This window comes from Pleurodeles waltl, chromosome 4_2, assembly GCF_031143425.1.
Source record: "Pleurodeles waltl isolate 20211129_DDA chromosome 4_2, aPleWal1.hap1.20221129, whole genome shotgun sequence".
Taxonomy (NCBI): Eukaryota; Metazoa; Chordata; class Amphibia; order Caudata; family Salamandridae; genus Pleurodeles; species Pleurodeles waltl.
The window spans coordinates 681,990,397-682,010,639 of record NC_090443.1 but is presented as its reverse complement, the minus strand read 5'-3'; the positions used below and the strand labels follow the sequence as shown (position 1 = coordinate 682,010,639).

Here is a 20,243-nt window from a genome sequence, read left to right as displayed (position 1 = left end):
TTAACAAACAAGTGCTCTGAGTAAAAGTCTTAGGAGACAGAAGGTTTCCAATCACGTCATCATAATTTTTAAATTTAAGAGGCTGCTATCTTGTTGAGAGGACAATATCGTTGTATTGCTATAATTCATCTTTCCTTAATTCACATTTTATCTTCTTTTCCTATGCAAGATTCTTGACCTGAAAGCATACACTAACCCGGCATTTTTTTTGCAAGTCTCCTGTCTCCATATTTTTGCTGTTTAGAAGCTTGGCAACATTTCAGTTGAAAAGAAAACAAAACATCTGGTGTGTCTACAACTTGTCACTTTCACAAAATTGAGTATGGCTGAACCCAGCCAGTTATAAAGGAAAAAAAAAAAACATATCCAATCTCTTTTGCCAAAACGACATTCTAGAGAAATAGCATGTCTTATTGAAATCATAAATTTGGACTACATATCCATGATACATTTCTTTCTCAGTTCTGGCAATCTCTTCACCGTTCACTCCAAAGCCTTCCATTCAAAGTATATTAAACAATCATAGAGTATGATAGGGATATATAATTGAGGGTACTCACTGGTGGACCGGTGTCGCCCTTTGGCCCTCTGAGCTGCTCCATGTCGAACATTCTGCTAAGTTCTTCATAATCATAATCATAATTTTCAATGTCAATTTCATAGCTATTTTCAGAGTTATATATATCTTCATCCTCTACTATGCTTTCCTCCCAGGGATCGACGTGATTATACAAAGATGGGTCGAAGGATGCTCTGTATAGCGTCTGATTAACGATCTGCTGCATTTCCTTAAATCCTTCTGAATGGTGATTTGCCTTGCTGTTTTTCCTGCTGCTATTTTTAATCCTGTTGCGTTTTTCAGGCGGGTTTGCTGGTGGTGTCTCAATTTGTGTAGTATGGTCCCTGTCAGTCCCTTCCGTGCCGTTATCAGAAACATTTTGGTGGGTCCCAGATTCTTTTCTGGTGTTATTCCTTTTTTCATTATGATGTGTTTTGGGTGTTGATGTTATAAATCTTTCCTGGGCAGTTCTGTTTTTACTGGCAATGTTTGGATGTTCGGCATTTCCTGTCCTTGAGCTGTGGGTGGTCAATGAGGACTTCGATGATAATGGAAGAGTTGGACGAATGGGCTTCTTTGGCGAGCTGGTTGGCGTACTTTTGTGAAATAAAATTGGCTCTCTACTTGCATTTTGTAGTGTTTGCTTTGACAGCAGTTCATAATAAGACTCTTTTTTCTTTAGAGAACTTACAGACACTGAGGATGATCTTGATGTTGTGGTGGTATGTGCCTCCTGAGATCGGTATGTGTCAGCTTGGCGGCATTGCTTTTTCACATATTTACAATAGTTTGCCAAGGCCTGTGCCGAAGGGATGATATCCAATTGGCATACTATGCCTTCAAAGTGAACTGAATGAAAGTTCATTCTTCCTAGAGTAAACGAACCAGCAGAGTCAAAGGTTGGTACTGAGGAGACAGTTTCTTTGCTGAAGTGTTTCTTCCCACAATCGGCAAACATGGAGACAGTTTTGTCTCGAACATCAATGGCGAATGAGTGCCACTGTTCATCGTGGACGCTATAATCGAAGGATACAGAGTGCTTTCCTCCCACATATACCACAACTTTTCTTGGTAGAAGCTGCACACCAAACTGCAACCTATGTTTTGTATTCCTTATGCTGAAAAGAAAAGCATTGTTTACGCTATAAGAGCGCAGCACAACCAGTACCGTGAATGGTTGCTGAAAGCTTGAGGGAATTATTTGGTCTGTTGTTCTCTCAATGTGTATATCACTTTCTAAAAGTACTCCTGCAGGAGTTAAGCGGATTCCGTGAGGTAATAGAATATGTGATCCTGGCAATGCAGTCTCTGTAGATAGGTTTCCTACTTCTTTGCCGCCAAAGCCTAACTGGTGGAGAACATTGATGCCTGTTATTAAAAAAGAAAAAAAGTTATATAGGGATTGACAATTTTACACTCAGAAGAACTAATCATAGTGCTGCAGGTTCACAGCTTCAACTTATTGCATGAAAGAAGAAGCACTAACTTTCCAATCAGGCAACTCAGGACAAACAATAACGTGCAGTTCAACAATCTACATGTTACGTAGAACAATACAATTTCATGTTGGTATAACGATAGAACAAGTCATTCTAAGACCAAAAGTAACAAACCATTGGTGGCAGGGGAAGCAGTGTCATGTTCAGTATCATAGCAACTGGGGCTCAGTTATGGAAGGGTGTAGGAGCATGTTTTGGGAAAATCATTTTCTAAAGATTAAAGAATGCTGTGCCAATACTGATTTAGTAGTAAACTTTTCAGTTATGAACGGTAGCCTGCATGCTTCTTTGGGATTTTTGCCATATTGAAGGTTACATGTTTTGTCTGCAAGTGTAACCGAAGGAAGACTAGTGCCTGGAAACTTCTCTGAAGTTTATGTTGAGCTGACGAGACTCAAAAAGCTCACAGCTGGACTAGACACTTGCAGGGACGTCATCTTACACTACATGGAAAAAGCAAGTAGTGGTTGTCACATAGCCTGTATATCCTTCTCTGTCCACTAGCATCTTCCGCCACTGAATAGAGGCAGACTGACTTGACTAGCAATAATCAACATGGCCCCATCCTTCTCCTAAACTGCAGTATCCCTGTCTATACCTCTGCCACTGTACTTGACACTTTGGATAACAGATATAAGGAATTATTACTCTTAAACACACAGTGCAACCTAACAATTACATTTATTGCTTCATCATTACATTGTGAGACACATATAAGGGTTAATTTCGACCCTGGCGGTTGACGGAAAAGTGGCAGTTTTACCACCAACAGGCTGGCGGTAAAAAATTTTGAATTATGACCATGGCAGTTACCGCCATGGTCATCCGCCGCTTCTCCGATCAGACCGCCATGGCGGAGACGACCGCTGGGCTGGAGACTTGGGTCTCCAGCCCGGCAGCCGTCACAAGACCGCCAGCGGTATCATGACCCGGCTTACCGCCATGGAATTCATGGGGTTTGGAACCGCCATGAAATCCATGGCGGTAAGCACTATCAGTGCCAGTAAATTCCTTCCCTGGCACTGATAGGGGTCTCCGCCACCCCACACCCCCTCCCCCGAGTACGTCCCCAAAACCCCCCACCCCCCTGCAATCCCCCAAAGGTGGCAGGACCCCCCTCCCCACCCATACCCCGACATCACAACACAGACACACACCCGACATGCATGCAGACACTACCAACACAAATTCCCGCACACACACAAACAAACATGCCAACAGACACACAAACAGTCATACACGCACACCCTCATTCAGACATACACGCACACATCCATACAGACATACATACAGACAGACACGCACACATTTCCATTCACACTACACCCCTGCATGCATACACGCACTCACACCCCCCTCTACATTCTCACACCCCCATGCACCCACACATCACACAACACTCCCCCACCCCTCCCCAAACGGACGATCAACTAACCTTGTCCGTTGATCTTCCGGGAGGGGACGGGATCCATGGGGGCTGCTCCGCCACCACCACACCGTCAACAGAACACCGCCACGCCGAATCACAGAACGTGATTCGGTGGGTGGTGTTCTGTTGACGTGGCGGTGGAGGTGGAGCAACCTCCACTTCCCCGCCGCCCGCCAGTATGGCTGCTGGCGGCTCTCCATCTGGTAAAGGACGGAGGGCTGCCAGCAGTCATAATACGGCAAGCGGAAAACCGCCACCACTGGCGAACTTCAACACGGCGGTCCCTCAGCGGTCTTGTGAAAAGACCGCTGAGGTCAAAATGACCCCCATAATGTATTAGTTTAAAGGCGAAGTTGCAAAATACTATTTTGGTATGAATGTGTTGCCCCAGTATTGATCTAAAAGACGTGAACCCAAATATACCCTTATTTACCTGTGTCAGCTGACTCAGACCTTCTGCTGGAAGATCTGCTGGCTTCAAATTACCAGAGGTTGTGCCTCCCACTTACAGCCCGTAACCCATCAGCTTTACTAAAGATTTGATGTTATGAAAATCTTGTCATAGCCTTTAGACTTCTGCCCCCATGGTGCAAATGGAAGTAAAAACATGGGGCCTCATTACGAGTGTTGCGGTCCGAGGACTGCCACACTCACAGTCATAGTCAGACCGATGCACTCCAGTCATCCGACCACCACATTATGACCCTGGTGGGTGGAACCACCTGAAGACCGTCATTCCCGCCAGGAACATCATTCCTGAAGTGGTGACGCGGTCAGGGATGTACTCAGCCAGTGTGGTGCTGAACTCAGCACCGCCTGGATGACAGCAACCTCACTTACTACCAGTCTTACCATGGCATTGGCACCGCCGTAGAAAATCTGGAAGTAAGAGTGTGCTGAGGACGACAGTGGGGCCCCTGCACTAACCATCCCCATGGGCAGTGCAGGGGCTTCCATGCTCAGCACCATTGGAATGCGCAGTCTGGTTTGCAGACAGTGCGCATTCCGATGGTGCTGGGGTGCTACGGCATTGACCAATACCATAGTACTGTTCCCACTGGGCAGCCTGGCGGCAACCCGTATTACAGTGTTCCCACCGGTCAGCCCAGTGAGAACATTGTAATATGCTCAGAGGGGATGTCACCGATATGGTGGTGGTGTCCTCCCTGTGGGTTTGGCGGTCAGCTTGTCCAACCTCCAAACTCATAATGAGGTCCATAGTCACTTCCCCTAAGACAAAGGTAATTGCCAGTTCTGCAGATTAATGACTAGTACAAACAGTGGTTCTGGTATTCCTGATGACCTGCCTCAGAGTAATTATATTGTTTCCAAGGGCTCCTGAAGTTTTGCTGAGCAGTAGTTGCATACCACCGCCCCCCTAAAAAAAGAAAATACGCAGCACATTGTAAAACTCTGTTAGATTATTTGGAATGTAACTTTCTGGGCATTTGGCAAATGTAAGTATCACATTGTGACGTTAGGCTGCAGAATATTATAGTTTAAAATCAGTGCATCATGTCTCCCATTTTCATATTAACTTCTGATTGTAGAGACTGCAGGACACTCCTAGCAGTGCTCACCACGAAAAAATATACACATCATCAGACTATTGCATTTACCACACACCATTCTAGGAACAAGTCTGTACTTTACACAACAAATTGTTACCAAAAAGTGACAGTCATTAAAGAAAATTAAATCAAAACTTGTACTAACTCATCAATCCAGTTTACACAGGTCAGTGTGCCAGGAAACGCTTCCATCTCCTTTCACTGACATATTTAAGAACCTTCAGCAATAATCCAGGGAGATGTAAGTGCTACAGATCATATTTAACCACATGGTACAGTACAACATTAAACCAAAAAATCCATAACCCTCCACAAGACCAAAATATTCTAATCCCCCCAATCCTTGACTTTATGGGGTTTTGCATATACAGAGTAGAATAATTCTAGCATAGAACAAAATAACACCTAATCTGAATCAATTCTAAATATTTCATTGGGAAATGATCTGGATAAGAGATTGTCCAATAACGAGTTTCATGGTAAAAGCAAATAGCAACAAGGATAAGGCGCTGCTCTGTATATGAATCCTTCAATAAGAAATCCTGCTGGAAATGCAGCATTGCCAGAAACTGGCTCCCTAAATAGAAACTCCACTCAATTGAAAAATTGGCATGCCAGCCCAAACTCATCCCAGTATTCCTTAATTAATAACAATTTATTGAATCGAAGGCACATTGGAATATAGACAAGACACTGCTGTTCTGGTCAGATGGTAGAAAATGTACCCATTAATAAAAAATAAAAAAAATCCCACAAATTAGAGATGATATTCCTAAAAGGAATGAAGGATGCCTTACGTACAGCACAACACTTGAAATTACTTTTGCAAATGTACCTTCATGTCCACATTCTTAGGCTAAATGATCTACGGCAAATACAATCACCATGATATTTCTTGGTTTGAGCAGTACTACAAGAGTTGTTTTTTTCATATATGTAGGCAGAATTAATTTCATCATGTGCTGCATATTATAGCTCGAACATAATTAACAGGCCATATAAAATACAGATCCTACAAAAAATGAAAGGAAAGTAGATCCCTGCCTACTATTTCATTCCTTTCCAAATTTTATGTTACATGCTTAACTTTCATTTCTGTGATGGGAATGTTTTCCACCCATTCATGGTTCTATACATTCTTTGGAAGATTAACATGTTTGTTCCACTTGGCCTTTTTTGCAGGATCATACCCAGTCTTTTTGCCTCCTTCCTCCTAATTTGTCTGACCAGTTTCTGTTGGCTTTAGGACTCTGGGCACTTTACCACTGCTAAAACAGTGCTAAAGTGACTATGCTCTCTGTGTAAATTGTACTGTTGATTGGCATATTTGATTTACTGGTTAGTCCCTAGTAAAGTGCACTAGAGGTGCCCAGGGCCTGTAAATCAAATGCTACTAGTGGGCCTGCAGCACTGGTTGTGCCACCCACATTAGTAGCCCTGTAAACATGGCCACTGCAGTGTCTGTGCTTGCAGTTTTAAACTGCCAATTCGACTTGGCAAGTGTACCCACCTGCCAGGCCTAAACCTTCCCTTTTACTACTTGTCAGGCACCCCTAATGTAGGCCCTAGGTAGCCTCAGGGGCAGGGTGCAGTGTATGTTTAAGGTAAGACATATACTAGTGTGTTGTATATGTCTTACCAGTGAAATACTAACAAATTCAGTTTTCACTGTGCAAGGCCTACCTCTCTCATAGGTTAACATGGGGGCTGCCTTTACATATCCTTAAAGCGCAGATTCCCTTTGAGAGCAGATACAAATGTGGAGTTTAGGATCTCTGAACTCACAATTTAAAAATACATATTTTAGTGAAGTTAGTTTTTAAATGGTCTGTTTGAATAAGACAACTCTAAAGGAATAAGGAAGTGAAAGGTCCACATGACCTTTCACTTCCTTATTTACACTCACCGGGAAGACCAGCAATGTTTGATCCTGACTCGCATGTGTTGAGCGGATGTGGATGGAGACAGGCACTAGCGGTCCCATATTTAAAAGGTATGAGTACACTGCAATGGAGGCAGAGTTTTTCTAGAGTTTATGATGTATGACTGTTAAGCACTTCTAATATTTTAATCTTTGTAGATTTGTTTACTTGGGCTTGTAGGTGGAAGTCCCCTGGTGTGTTGCTACAGAGCCTATTTTTGCGACCTGTTGTAATTAGCAGAATATAGCTATTCTAGTTGGGAGCCTGACACAGTGTACTTTATGATGCATGTTTGCTATGTTTTTAAAGTATTTTTTGAATTTTCCTTCATATAGGTGGTGGCTTATATTAATATCCACATCTGTGTTTTGGTGTTTTTTGGGGTTCAGCAGGTGGTACACATGGTGTTATTTAATATATTGCACGTACTGTTTTTTAATAAATGTTTCTTATGTGTAGGTATTATTTAACAACACTGAGTCCTGATGATGGTCTGACTGACCTCTGACTGCCACTACAGGCCGATACGTCGACATTACCTTCTCATGTGACAAGCTGAATTGAAAGTCCATAATATTGCTTGAACTGGGACTGAAAACCAAGCAATTATTGTGCAGAACTGTGTCATGAGGGGGTTATAACCCCTTCCTGGATCTGCAGTTGGAATTCAATCTTGTGACCTAGAGGGGTTATATACAGTGTTGTTGTTTATAAAATGGACATTCGTTTGAACTGCTGTACATTTGTTTGAACTTCCTGAATCCTATTGAATACTATATTGGATTTTAACAGTACGGAGTTGTCTTATTCATTAATTGAAGACTGGATAATATGCACGCATACTATAGCTAAATATTTCCTCTAGGAGCATTTTTAATTGGATTGTCTGTCTGGGTCAGTTTGACAGTTGGGCTGTTTTGCACCTCTCTCTAGACCATGACACAAAAGGGGGCAGGGTGTGGCCGGAATATCCTGATGAGCTATCTGAGATAGAGTGGACGGGGGAGTGGTTGTTCACACCTGAAAGGACTATGCCTTCCCTCACACAATGCAGTCTCCGACCCCCTGGTGTGCATCTGGGGCCTGACCTGGACAAGAAAGGATCTTTCAATCACTTTGAGACTTTTCTTTGACGTTTGCCAACTTCAAAGGCAGAACATGGCATAAGAAGAAGACAAAAAAAACCAGACTTTTAGAATCTTTCTGGAATCAAGTGGAACCTCTGCCCAGGAGAAGAGCTGAAGAGCTGAAGGAGGACTACTGTCCCTTTGCTGTGTTGCTTAGTTGGACTGGCCTGCAGTTACTGCTTCTGCCTTAAAAGAGTGTAAAGGGTGAACTTTGGTGTGTGTCCTGCTAGGGAAAGTTCTCCAAGGGCTTGGAGTAGAGCGTGCCTCCTGTTGGAAGTCTCAGGGACACCAACGACTTCAGTTCCTTGACCTGCAGCACTGGGAACTGTGTGTTTTGTGCTGGTCAAGAGAAGCAACCACGGCGACGCCACCAGCGACGATGCTGGCCTACACCGTGACCTGCCAACACTGTACGGAGTCGCATTGCCCCGCTTCGCACCGTGACCCCGGTCTCACCGATGCCGTCATCAGATGACTTCACCAAGCCACTGCTCGGACTGCGACCTGTGGGCCCCGCACTCCGGCATTGCCTGCTCACACCACAGCCTGGGCCTCCCCGGCAACGCCGCTCCTGCTGACACCGGCACCGCTGCCTGCACTGTGGCCTGTGGACACCACTCGTGAGGAGCACGAAGCACTGTCCCGCACCGCTGCCCTGGTCCACCGACGCCAGAGCCAGTGTTGTCACCAGGCATCCCTGCCAGCACCGTGGTCTGTGGACACTGCTCGTGAGGGTCATGAAGCACCGTCCCATCCTGCACCGCTGGCTTGGGCCTACTGATGACAGCGCTTCTGCAATGACGACGGCGCTGCCTGCACTGTGAGCTGTGGACACCGCACGTTGCACTGCTCCGCTTCACACCGCAGCTCTGTTCTCACCCATGCCGCTGGACGCCGTCACCGAGCCGCTGCCTGCACAATGGCCTGTGGGCACCGCACGCCGCATTATCCAGCTTCGCACCGCAGCCCCGACACCATCAACACCGGCGCACTTGACTTCATCAGCCCGGAGTTAGATCCACAAGGCATGTGACTCCAAGGCCCCGACGACTCCTGCACGGACTCTGGAACCGACACTGCAACGTCAGCGACGCCGCTCTCCGGAGCTCACCGCAAGGATCACAACGCCCTACAAATCCAAGGTACTGTTTGCGGGTCTTCCCAACACCGTAGCTTGCCCGCAACGCCAGGGCCGGCCTGAACTGTTGGTTTTGTTGCTCACGATGAAGTGATAGCCCCAGGTGGAGCTATTGACTTCAAGAAACTGTATTTGTGAGTAAATCTTGCTGTATTCATATTTTTATTACTGTATGTTGGAATTTTATTGTATTTTGTCTTGTTTTAAATAGATCAATATTGGCTATTTTTTTTTAAACTGGAGTGGTGTCCTTTTTCAGTGTTTTCACTGTGTTACTGTGTGTTATGTGCAAATGCTTTACACATTGCTTCTGAGATAAGCCTGACTGCTCATGCCAAGCTACCAAGGGGGTGAGCAGGAGTTATCTGAGCGAGTATCTCCCTTATCCTGACTAGAGTGTAGGTCCCTACTTGGACAGGGTGCAAACTGACTGCCAACTAGAGACCCCATTTCTAACAATGCTCTAACAGGTGAAAGAGCTGGAAATTTAGTGGTGTCCCTTGTGTCACAAAAGTCATTTGAATGTGACAAAATATGACTTATTTGATTCAGAGCACTAATAGATTAAACATAGAAAGTTGCACTGACTCGCTTATGAATGTGCCTTGTTATAATGCAAAGTTCGACTTAGGTGGTGTTTGGAATTAATTGAATGTTATTAGAATAAATGGAATAAAAGTGGTATTAAAATGTACTTTAGATTCTAGACTAACAGGATAGATTAAAATGATTTTCAGTTTCTAATGATTAATGAACTGAAAATGCATGCAAAAATGAGAGAAATGCACTTCTCTGCTATACTTAGTGAAATGTGTTTACAAAGCTTTTTTGTTTCAAGCGAAATGTATAATTCATATTATTGAAGCATTATTAATGTTGAAGTTACAAGTTTGCATATTACATGTGTTTTATTGAAACTTATTAATTAAATGCATTAGTATAATTTCTTGTATTAGCATGAGTGATGGCTGTTAAAGCTTGCATTCTGTGATTGTACTAGAAATGCGAATTCATTTTGTAACATGAACTTTCTTGTAGGTCATGTTCTCATGAGATGTTCAGCAAGTTGGTTGTAGGCTTTATTGTTTAAGCATAGAGAGAATGTAGTGTAGTGTCCTTGACAGACGAACAGTGTGGAACATGGACTGTCATCATATACAATTGTTTAAAACTTATGTGGAGTCCCACGGGTGGAATATGTGCCTCTACTCAAACTCTAGGGTGTCTCACAATATCTACAGTGAATAGAAGATAGCTATTTAAAAACTCGATAAATATAAGAATAAAATAAATGAAGAGACTTGTAGACTATATTGGTTCATACAGTATTCTTTGATACGTTTAACATGAATACTACTAAAATTCAAAGTGTTTCATTTACTGATACTTCTAGCATGAATTGATATATAATAGCACTCCTATTTTCTCTACGCTGTCATACCAAGAGGACCTCCCTCTTGTGTAAACGTTTGGTTTCCTTGCCCCTACAATTCTTCGCTACGGTCAACTCAAATGCAAGGGTTAGACATCATGCCAAAAACATTGGTTTGTTCAATGGGCCATCTGCCACATCAAACTATAGTATTACAATTAGTAACAAAAACAATGCTTTTGGTCACACTGGATAATTTCCATAAATCGGTTTATTCCCATATGTAGTGTACTGCAATGACAATTGATGATCATTTGTTGTGTAATAAGCACAACTACTTATATGGACTAATCCTGTACTACAGAACCAGAATGTCTTTTAATAATTCAAATTAAGAAGGTAAACAGATGAGCTACTATTGTTTAATTATTCCTGGTTCTCTCTAACAAAAGTCTTTCCATTCACTTTCCCAACTGCTTACACCATATCTGGCCTTGGAAGCTCAGCATTCTTGTAATGGTGCCTGACAGACAAAAATAGAATTGGCTGGATTGGCCAGAGGAACAGCCAAAGCAGCAGCACAAGTTGCAGATGAACTCATATTCAACAGTTCCTACTTGGCTGACACACATTCTATTCCTGTAACCCGAGAAGCATTTATATGTTTTGTACATAGGTCACATACATCGCGCCATATTTTTAGATCTTGTGTTAGCCAAAACATTTTGATTTTACTAAAATTATATGTATAATAATATGATAATTCATTCAGCCTTGTTCATTCATTAGTGTGTAATGTGCCATTGCACATTTTCATCCACCCACTACAGCATACAGAGTGGGTTAGTGGGCCGACCCACTTCATCCATTGGTTTATTCACTGTGAGTGAAGGAATTCTGCCCTTTTAAAAGGAGCGTATTCACACACAAAGTAGTCCCCTTAAGTATCCTACACTAATATTGCATTGTGCGATTTTGGACACCAAAATATGTTTGCTGTGACTCATTCCTGTTTTTTAAGTTATAGGTGGGAAAGCTACCAAGTCCTCAAAGTTTTGCTACACTATGACAAAATAAATCATGCCTTGTCAAAGCCTAATGATGGTGGCCAACACAAACCTATTGGCTTTGCCAATGCTTGTTTCCAGAGTCCAACTGATATAGAAATGGCTAGCACACAATATAATTTCTTCTGGACGCGCATGAATTACCAAACCTGGTGTTTAAACTGTCGAACTATTTCACAGTTACTATGAGCAAGTGGGAATTCTGATCTAGAAGCCTCACATTTTTATAACGAACCCTTCCACCTCTATGCCAGCTTTACCAAAATCTTACGGGTCAAATCAAAAAGGTGTACGTGTGTAAATCGGCCTCCGGGTGCACGTTTGAATTACAAAGGAAGACACAAACGTGTGGAGTCATAAAATAAACATTGCACCTGCATAGTGTGCACTGCCTTAGTTGAGTGGAAACAAGGACTTCAAGCAAATAAGAGACTGCCTTGTCTTCGTATGTGCAACATATCAACCTTATAGGCATACTGGCAAAAAATGCAATTGGAAACGCAACCAGGAGGTGGCTGATGTTTAGTGAGCCCAACATACCTCATTTAGGGGCTGCCAGGGATTGCAGAAAGTAAACAGTGCTGTGTTGTGCACTGTTTGCTTTCTGCGCCTCCTACTGTAGCATGGGGCATTAATGTCTCAGCTCTGAAAACCAAATACAGCAGATCAAAGTATAATATTTTGAATAAAATAAGGCAATTAAAAAAATACATATTTTAACAAGATCTGGCTGATTTTCATTGCTGTGAACACAGAAAATTGTGCTTGATCAAACACCTCATCACTGTGCTTTAGTGAGTGATGCTAAAAATGTATTAACAAAGCTAAGGAATAATTCATGCCAATAATCTAATTCTCAGTCAGTATATGGTATACATGAAGAAATAAATGTGGACAAAACCACTACATGTTTTTTAATCTTTTCGTTTGTCTTGTACATTTCATTTTATGTGTGGGGTTTACAATGGAGAAACCAATAAATCCTAACAATTTGTGGTATAATTAATTTGGCCTCCTAGTGGTTTTATGTTTTCTGTTGCACTATATTCTCCTCTTAAAAAATCATTTATTCATGCTTTAAAAAAAAGAGAAAGACAACATTCAATCATAGTCAATAGCCTATTTAAAATATATGTGGTAAATAAAATGGACATCTGAGTGTGTTAACTGTTGTGTCATTTCATAATTGTGCACTTAAGTAGCCCTGAACTTCATCAAGGCCGGCTAGTGGGATGTCATCAGGATGAAGGACATATGGTATAAGTGTGAGGAAAGAGTCAGTGTCAAAGATTATGTGATGTTACATCCTGTTATGTCATTGTGATAAAAGGTCGTTATGTGATGTCACTTCTGTTACCATTGCGCTCTAGTGAATTGGTACCCATTGCGACCCCCAAGGGCATTTAGTCCGCCAGTATATTGAGAATTCATCAACTCACAGGGAACAATCCCACTGCCGAATCTAGCTATCAAACAGCACACCCTGTGGGAAGGTGTTTGGATAGCTCTCCAATGCAGGCCAAAGGTGTATATAGAGACAGTGACAAGGCACAAGGAGCTGTGATGTAAGGATCTAGGCCCACGCCATCTCTAATGGGGGCCTGCATAACCTTCTTTACAAGTCAGAGTGGGAGTCTGCATATAAGTATGGAGTAGTGGTTTCAGTCCCACTTAGCGTTTTCCTGTTGTCTACTAACTGAGTTATGTAGACACTGGAGGAAGCACATTTTCTATGCTGATGTGACATTTGCCGCGCCCTGCACCGGATACACAAAAAGAGTTTGAGCACCAACGCAAAACAGTTTGTGCAGCAGATCGGAAATCTGGCACCAAATCTTTTGAGTGTGCTAAATGAAATCAAAATTAACATGTAGGTTAGAGTATTAGAAAATGCGTGTGAGCTTTGTGAAGTGATGATTTATAGAATGCAATGCCCAGAAGATCACAAGGTGTTATGTGGCATTCTTGGGAATGTCATTTTAAGGAAGTACACGTCTTGATCTATCATAAACTATGCAACAAAATTAGGCAAAGGGAGTTTTCATTAAAAAGTACATACTCAATTGCTTTTTATAGCCACATTGTGTATTTGAACATATCATTTCATCATTATCCCTACTCAGTTAAATTCAAAAATTTCCAACAAATATCTCTAAACCACGGGGCCACTGACTATTTCCAGAAACGATGAGAATACACCTGGTTGGTATAACCCGAGAAAATTTATAAATACAAGATCACTGTTCATTTTCAAAATGGTGCAGAGTGATGGAGGGTGAAAACGTTACACAGTGAGTTTGTCTAGGCACTACTTATGTTAGGACTCATTAAAATGTAATTAGCCGTGGCACCTGCAAGCCCTAATTATGTTTTCTTACTCTGGCTGCGTCAATAACCTTTCAGTAAAACATATAAACTTCAAACTACGTGAGGCCTAGCGTGCTTCTCTGCTCAGCTTTCAGTAAGGTTGACATTACTAATGGCCACTATGACAACCACCCCATTGACAGCCTTTTTTGAGATCATATGTATTTATTCGGGAATTTGTGTACAGCAGGAAGCATTGCCTTCCAGCCACTTCAGAGCTAGCATGTTAATTCAGGCTGGAAACAAATTAATTATTTATTGAGCAAAGATTTTACTAGCTAAAGAGCTTTGTGTGATGGATGTTTTAGACAGAACTCAGTTTGACTTATATTCCTCATAAGATATACCTGTATTTTCGATCTTCTCTGTCTCTTTCGGTCATTTTTTTCTATCCCTCCCTCTGCTGAAAACCTGCAAACTTTGCTTTCTGCTGCTTTAAAGGTCATATGAAGCTTTAGAGCGGTCGTATTGGCCCATTCTAACATGATCAAATATATGTCCAAGCGATGAACTACAAATAGCTGTTAGGAGAGAAAATTAATCATCCACTCATTTCCCATCGCAGCTGCCAAGAAAATACTCTACTGTTTATTAAGGTTTTACGTAGGGCACGGCCCAGCCTTGGTTCACCTTAATAACCATACCTTCTAGCCTGAAGTGTATCTATGATCTTGCGTTAGTTAATTTAGAACATGATCAGGATATGTGTGTGGCCCTTCCATTTGTACCTGTGATGTCAGAAAGGCATAACCTATATTTCAGGCACTTATGTGGCATAAACCAAACTACATCAGCAATGGAGCCCTGTGCCGTAAAGGGACATTGGAGGAGAGACTATGTCGGGGGTGGTTCCCATATTGTGTCAGAAGCTAGGCTATCAAGGGGGCCTTCTGTCAATGAAGTTATGGGTTTGTGATATTTTAGGCCAGGGTGGAAGGGAAAGGTGGAGGTAGTTAAGAAGGAAGTGCTCCATGAAGAGGTGGCTTCTAAGATTCTTCAGAATGGCCAGAGATATGTGGCACAGCTAAAAAGGCATGCTTCTGGGTTCTACGTTTCTTGTAGCTTTGAAGCTTAAGTCTGGTGACACTTTGGCTTCTGGTCTTGAATTTTCTGACACAGGTGTCCAGTCCCTCTGGGGTTTGTGGTCACAGCTTTGGAGGAGATGCAGCATCGCATGAAGGGGATATCGGCTTGCAGGGTCAGGCAGTCTGGGTCAAGGACGGTTCAGGTTAGTGACATTTACATTGTCCCTTATTGAGGTAGGAGATTAATGCTGGACAATGTTTACGAGTGTCAGAGAGGAATTGAGGATGCTGGCAACTAGGCTGCTAAACAAGCTATCATTGATACAACTACAGCTTGAAAGGTGGGGAGTGTCTGATTCTTTTAAGTAGATTTTCATTTTCTGGAAAAGTAAAAGCTCATTTCATGCCACTGTGTCTTCTTTGTGACATGATTCTTCGAAGTACAGACCAAAGTCAATGGAAAAGTAATTCAATTTAGTGCAGGCACATATGAATCCTTCCCGAATCATGTCTGATATGAGTGGTTGGTATTGTAAATGAAATAAACATTCAGTTTTGATTGCACTGAGTTTCAGCTAGGTACTGGACATCCACATCTGTGTGGGAGAGATGCAAGATTTGAAGGGGATTATTTAAATAGCAGAAATGTTAGATTCATGTGTTTTTTTGGCATATGTTGATTATATGATCAGCAAGGATGACTTCTAGATTGTCTACATTCGAACACTTTTTCCCATAGACACAGAATGGGTAAAAACCTTTGCTACATCTGGCCCTTGGACTCCACAGCACACTGGTAAATGCTGCGATCTTAATGGGCACATTTGAACAACTTAGTAGCTTCAGCTTAGAAAGGGTGTTACTATCTTTACTCTCTGTCTTCAGTATCCATTCCAAATTAGATGATTGCAAGGAGGGCTATCTGAGCAATGGCGCTAAAGCGTGCTGAATGGTAGAGTAGAGCTAGGAGGCAGGGGTTTCCTTTGTCCATTGTGCAAAGTGATTTTTCCACAACTTGAATGGAAGCAGTTTCTGTGCTACTGTGGGGATAGGAGAGTGGCAAAGCCAATAAAATGCTGCTGATGTTAATGTGGACCTGTGACTGAATGGAGGCATGCAATTTGAGGATCTCTCCAAATAAGGCTTGTCGAAAGGGCAAGAGTTGCTGAGGTGATATATATTGAATGTTGCTTTTTGGGGAGGACGGCGTCTGGACAGTTGTAAGTTTAAAGGTAAAAGTCCTAATTTCTTCCATGGGAAAAGTTAGGTCAGCTTTGTTGGAGTGTAACAGTTATTAATCAAATTGTGTCACTTAAACATAATTTTAAGTAATGAAATAATGTGTATTAAAAGGCCTAGCTGAAGATGAGTGTTTTAGGAAATGTGATTACTCGGGTGTCAGCCACAATGAAGTTCGACATGAAATTAAATAATGACTAATGAAAATATATTTTTTTTAAATATAATTAAATATACTGACAAGATGATTATTAACATGTACTTATGGTTTAAATTTAAATGAAATATTTTATTCTTCATGCTTAGCACTAGTTCAAAGGCATCACGTTTTAGTAATTTTCCAGAGGCACAATGTTGAAAAGAATGTTAACTCTGCAAAATAATGTTTCATCAAAAATCCTGTGACTTGCACAGTGGAAATTTCGGTCTTGCTCTCACTGCTCGTGTTGCATATTTTCTGGAGATAAAACTGTTAGCTAAACAAAGAGCCTCAGTGCTCAATGTCATGTTTTTATTGTTACATATTTGTCCTGCTTGAGTTTCATTTTTGGCAGGAAATACATGTAATGTTTCCACGTAGTTTTAAATGTAATTTTTGTACGGAAGCTAATGTTAGAGGAAGAAAGAGGAGTGACAGTACAATCCTCTCACGGCTGCAGAAAACATGAAGAGATACATCTGATGTGCATTGGCTGCAAACTAAACCACCCCATCGGCATGACCAATAGATGCTTAGTTAGTAACTTTTGGGACTTTAATATATCAATGTTTTAGGTGATGCAAGTTAGTTCTTCATTTTTCTTAGTTCTGTTCAGATGCTGCTTAGTTCTTGCCTAAGATTCTAACAGTTCAGATATATTAGGCCCAACTTTACTGAACTGTTTCCCTTCCAAGTTCTGATGCTGACAGATGAAGACCTGATGTTCCTGCGTCCTGCTGATGAAGATTCAACTGATTGCTGACTCATTTAGGAGAGGTATAACTAATGTGCATTTGTGTTTTCTTTGCAGGTTTTCTTCTTTAGAAAATCCAGCTGCTTATTTTGATTAGTGCCATAGTTAGACGTTTTCCAAATTAATTTCTGGCTTATTTTTCTTTTTACATGAAGCCCACACATGCTTTCTAATTAGAGTCATAGTTGAGGATGCCTGACCTATTGTCTAAATTTGACAAACTAAATGTATGCTGTTTTTATTTTACACTTGATTCTGTTGTTATTCTCTATTCTCCTTTTGAAATGTTTAATTTTAAATTTCTTAATTAGATTGAGATTCTTCAGGCATTTTAGACAGCCTGGGATGTTTCTGTGTTTCTATCATTTGGTCTTGCGCATGATTTACGTGATCTTAGCATTGTTAATCTAAAGGGCAATATACATGTTTAAACTTTACTAAACTGGTGTGGAGATTCATGGCCACATAGGTCATGGTGTGTTTATATTACTGACTTCATTTGATTATGTTGATTATTTGATGTCACATTTGATAATTATTGTTTTATATTGTCTTGTTGGATGATTTTACACTCCTGTCTGGGTCAAAAGGTCAGAGTCAACCTCTGAGAGTAATAGATGAGTTACCCTATACCTGTCACCTAATCATAATAATATAAAAACAAATAAGGTGTGACATGCCCGTAGCTTCCATAGGTCTGATTTTCTCATTATGAAAAGGTACAACACATTCAGGATGCCTGCCTTACAGTGAAAAGCATATGTGAAAGGTAATGGGCCTTTAAGGGTGGATTGTTATTTCCCTTTGTTAAAGCCCATGGGCATGTATTTTGTTCAATCAGCCAGACTACTTCTTTATGGAACCTTTTTGGCGTTGGGCACCCCACCTGACAAACCCTTGGGTTGTACCATTTCCACTTTGCTAATCCCTGTTATGCCATTTTACAATGGATTGTATAGTGTTTTGCCAATTGTACATTTGTACATCTGTAATTTAATGATAGTATGCCTGATGGTTGCCTTGTCTAAAAGTGTATGCTCAATGCATTATATTTTTATGGTGAAAAGACAATGATGAACTTTAAAAGCCTAACTGCTTTGATGAATAAATGTGTCTCTGTTGCATAGGTTTAATCTGTACATTATAAAAAGGTTACAGAGCCAGTAAGGCAGACCTGTTTATTGTGAAAAGCATGTGTTGAATCCAATAGACATTTATGAGTGGTTTGATATTGCTCTATGTATATATTATGCACAACACCAATACAATATGACTGCTCACTACTGTACTGCTTAATTTCTGCCATCAGCCAACAAGACTTAAAAAAAAATATATATATATATATTTACATATGTGTCTGGACAAAGCTAAACCTCTCTGATGAGCTCTAATGAGAGCGAAACACGTGTCAGGGGTTGCTTTTACTCATTTCAGGTTGGCTTGGATGGTATTTTATCAGTCCAAAGCTGTAATACTGTGCCTGGAGTGGTAAATGGCTTTTGTCATTTTACAGCTCGGCAAGGTTGATACTGTGTCAAACCTACGCTTAAAGACTTTGCTGTATAAATGGCAAAAGACTGTCACTATCTAGCTCGGCGTGGATAGCACTGTGCTGATCCAATGCTTAAATACTTTGCTAGATAAACAGACATTTGAGGTGAGCAAATCTAGAGTGTCGCTGGTGTTGCAGGGTGCTCCTTACTAGAGCTGCTCTCCACCTAAACTTGGGAACTACCCAGAGTTCTCTATTCTCTTTTTTGCATATTTACATATAGATATATATATTAATTACCTAGTGGTGGTCGCCACTAGGTAGTTATAGTTAGGACATTGTTTCTATAGAAAAAACTGTTTTTTGCTTGCCCATAACTTTGCCGCTGCTAGATGAATCTTCACGAAAATTTCCAAAAACAAAAAAGACGAAAACAAAAATTGATAGTCGCATGCGTTGCTGCCTGGAAAGTTTCAGGGTGATCTGTAAAGCAGGGGGGTCAAGATAAAGGGGGGGGGGGTGAAATTTAGAGGCTTTCCAATTTTTAATTCCCATAGGAAAAATTGAACAGCGATATCGCCAAAACCATTGGATGGAATTACACCACATTTGCCAGAAAGGTAGTTATTGGTCCAGAAAGAGCCCTTATTGTTATTTGGTGTAAATCTGTTCAATAATTTTTGAGAAATTGAAGAAAACCCAAATTTGTATATATAGGGATGTGAAGGATTCGTGACCCCTTCCGATCTCGTGCTGAGATCTGATTGGCTGCCAACATTTCAATCCAGGAAGTGTTGCAGCATGCTGGGACTCGGCTTGAGCCAAGTCCCAGAGAAAAATGGAATAAAAAAAGAAAAGGGGCCAGGGTACAGACACCCTGACTCCTTAGCACTAGTGCTGAGGTCGCAATGGGGCCCACTGAGCAAAAAAACATTTTTTTGTTTAATTTTCACTGCGATGCATGGCAGATCAGGCAAAACGCTTAAATAAAAAATATTTTAAAAAACACGGGCTCCTGCGCTTTGTTTTTTTCAAGCCCCTGGGTGGGCCAAGTCCCAGGGTCAATGCTTATTGAAATGTGAGGGGGGGTACCCAGCACCCCCCAGCCCAGGGGACTGCCACATCCCAGTGCTTATTTCAGGTTAAATGTGGGGGGGCTGCTTGGCCCACCCCGTAGACCTGGGACCGCCACCTCCCAGAAGCATTCATTAAAATTAATGTGTGGGGATACCCAGCCCCCCACAGCTTCAGACACAACCACTCCCCGATTTGATTGTGTGCGGGGGGACCATGAGCACCCCCCCCCCCCCGCAGCCCCAGGGACTACCACCTTCTCAGGTCATATTTTAAAAAAAAGTTTGGGGGTTCGTTTCAGACCCATCGTAACCCTGGGGACCACCATTTCAGACTCCTGGCATCCCCGGGGACCACCATCTCCCGGGGATATGTATGTTGCGGGGGCCACATGGCCCCCAAAAATAAG

The 20,243-nt window shown here is 41.7% G+C and overlaps 1 protein-coding gene across 1 annotated transcript in view; it reads right to left on the bottom strand.

Moving 5' to 3' along the window:
- COL24A1 (collagen type XXIV alpha 1 chain) overlaps nt 1-20,243 on the bottom strand; it is a 713,151-nt gene that overhangs the window by 646,662 nt on the left and 46,246 nt on the right. Inside the window, exon 3 of the mRNA XM_069232264.1 lies at nt 561-1,927. Coding sequence (XP_069088365.1) covers nt 561-1,927 — 1,367 coding nt within the window. The remainder of the gene's footprint in view (nt 1-560; nt 1,928-20,243) is intronic.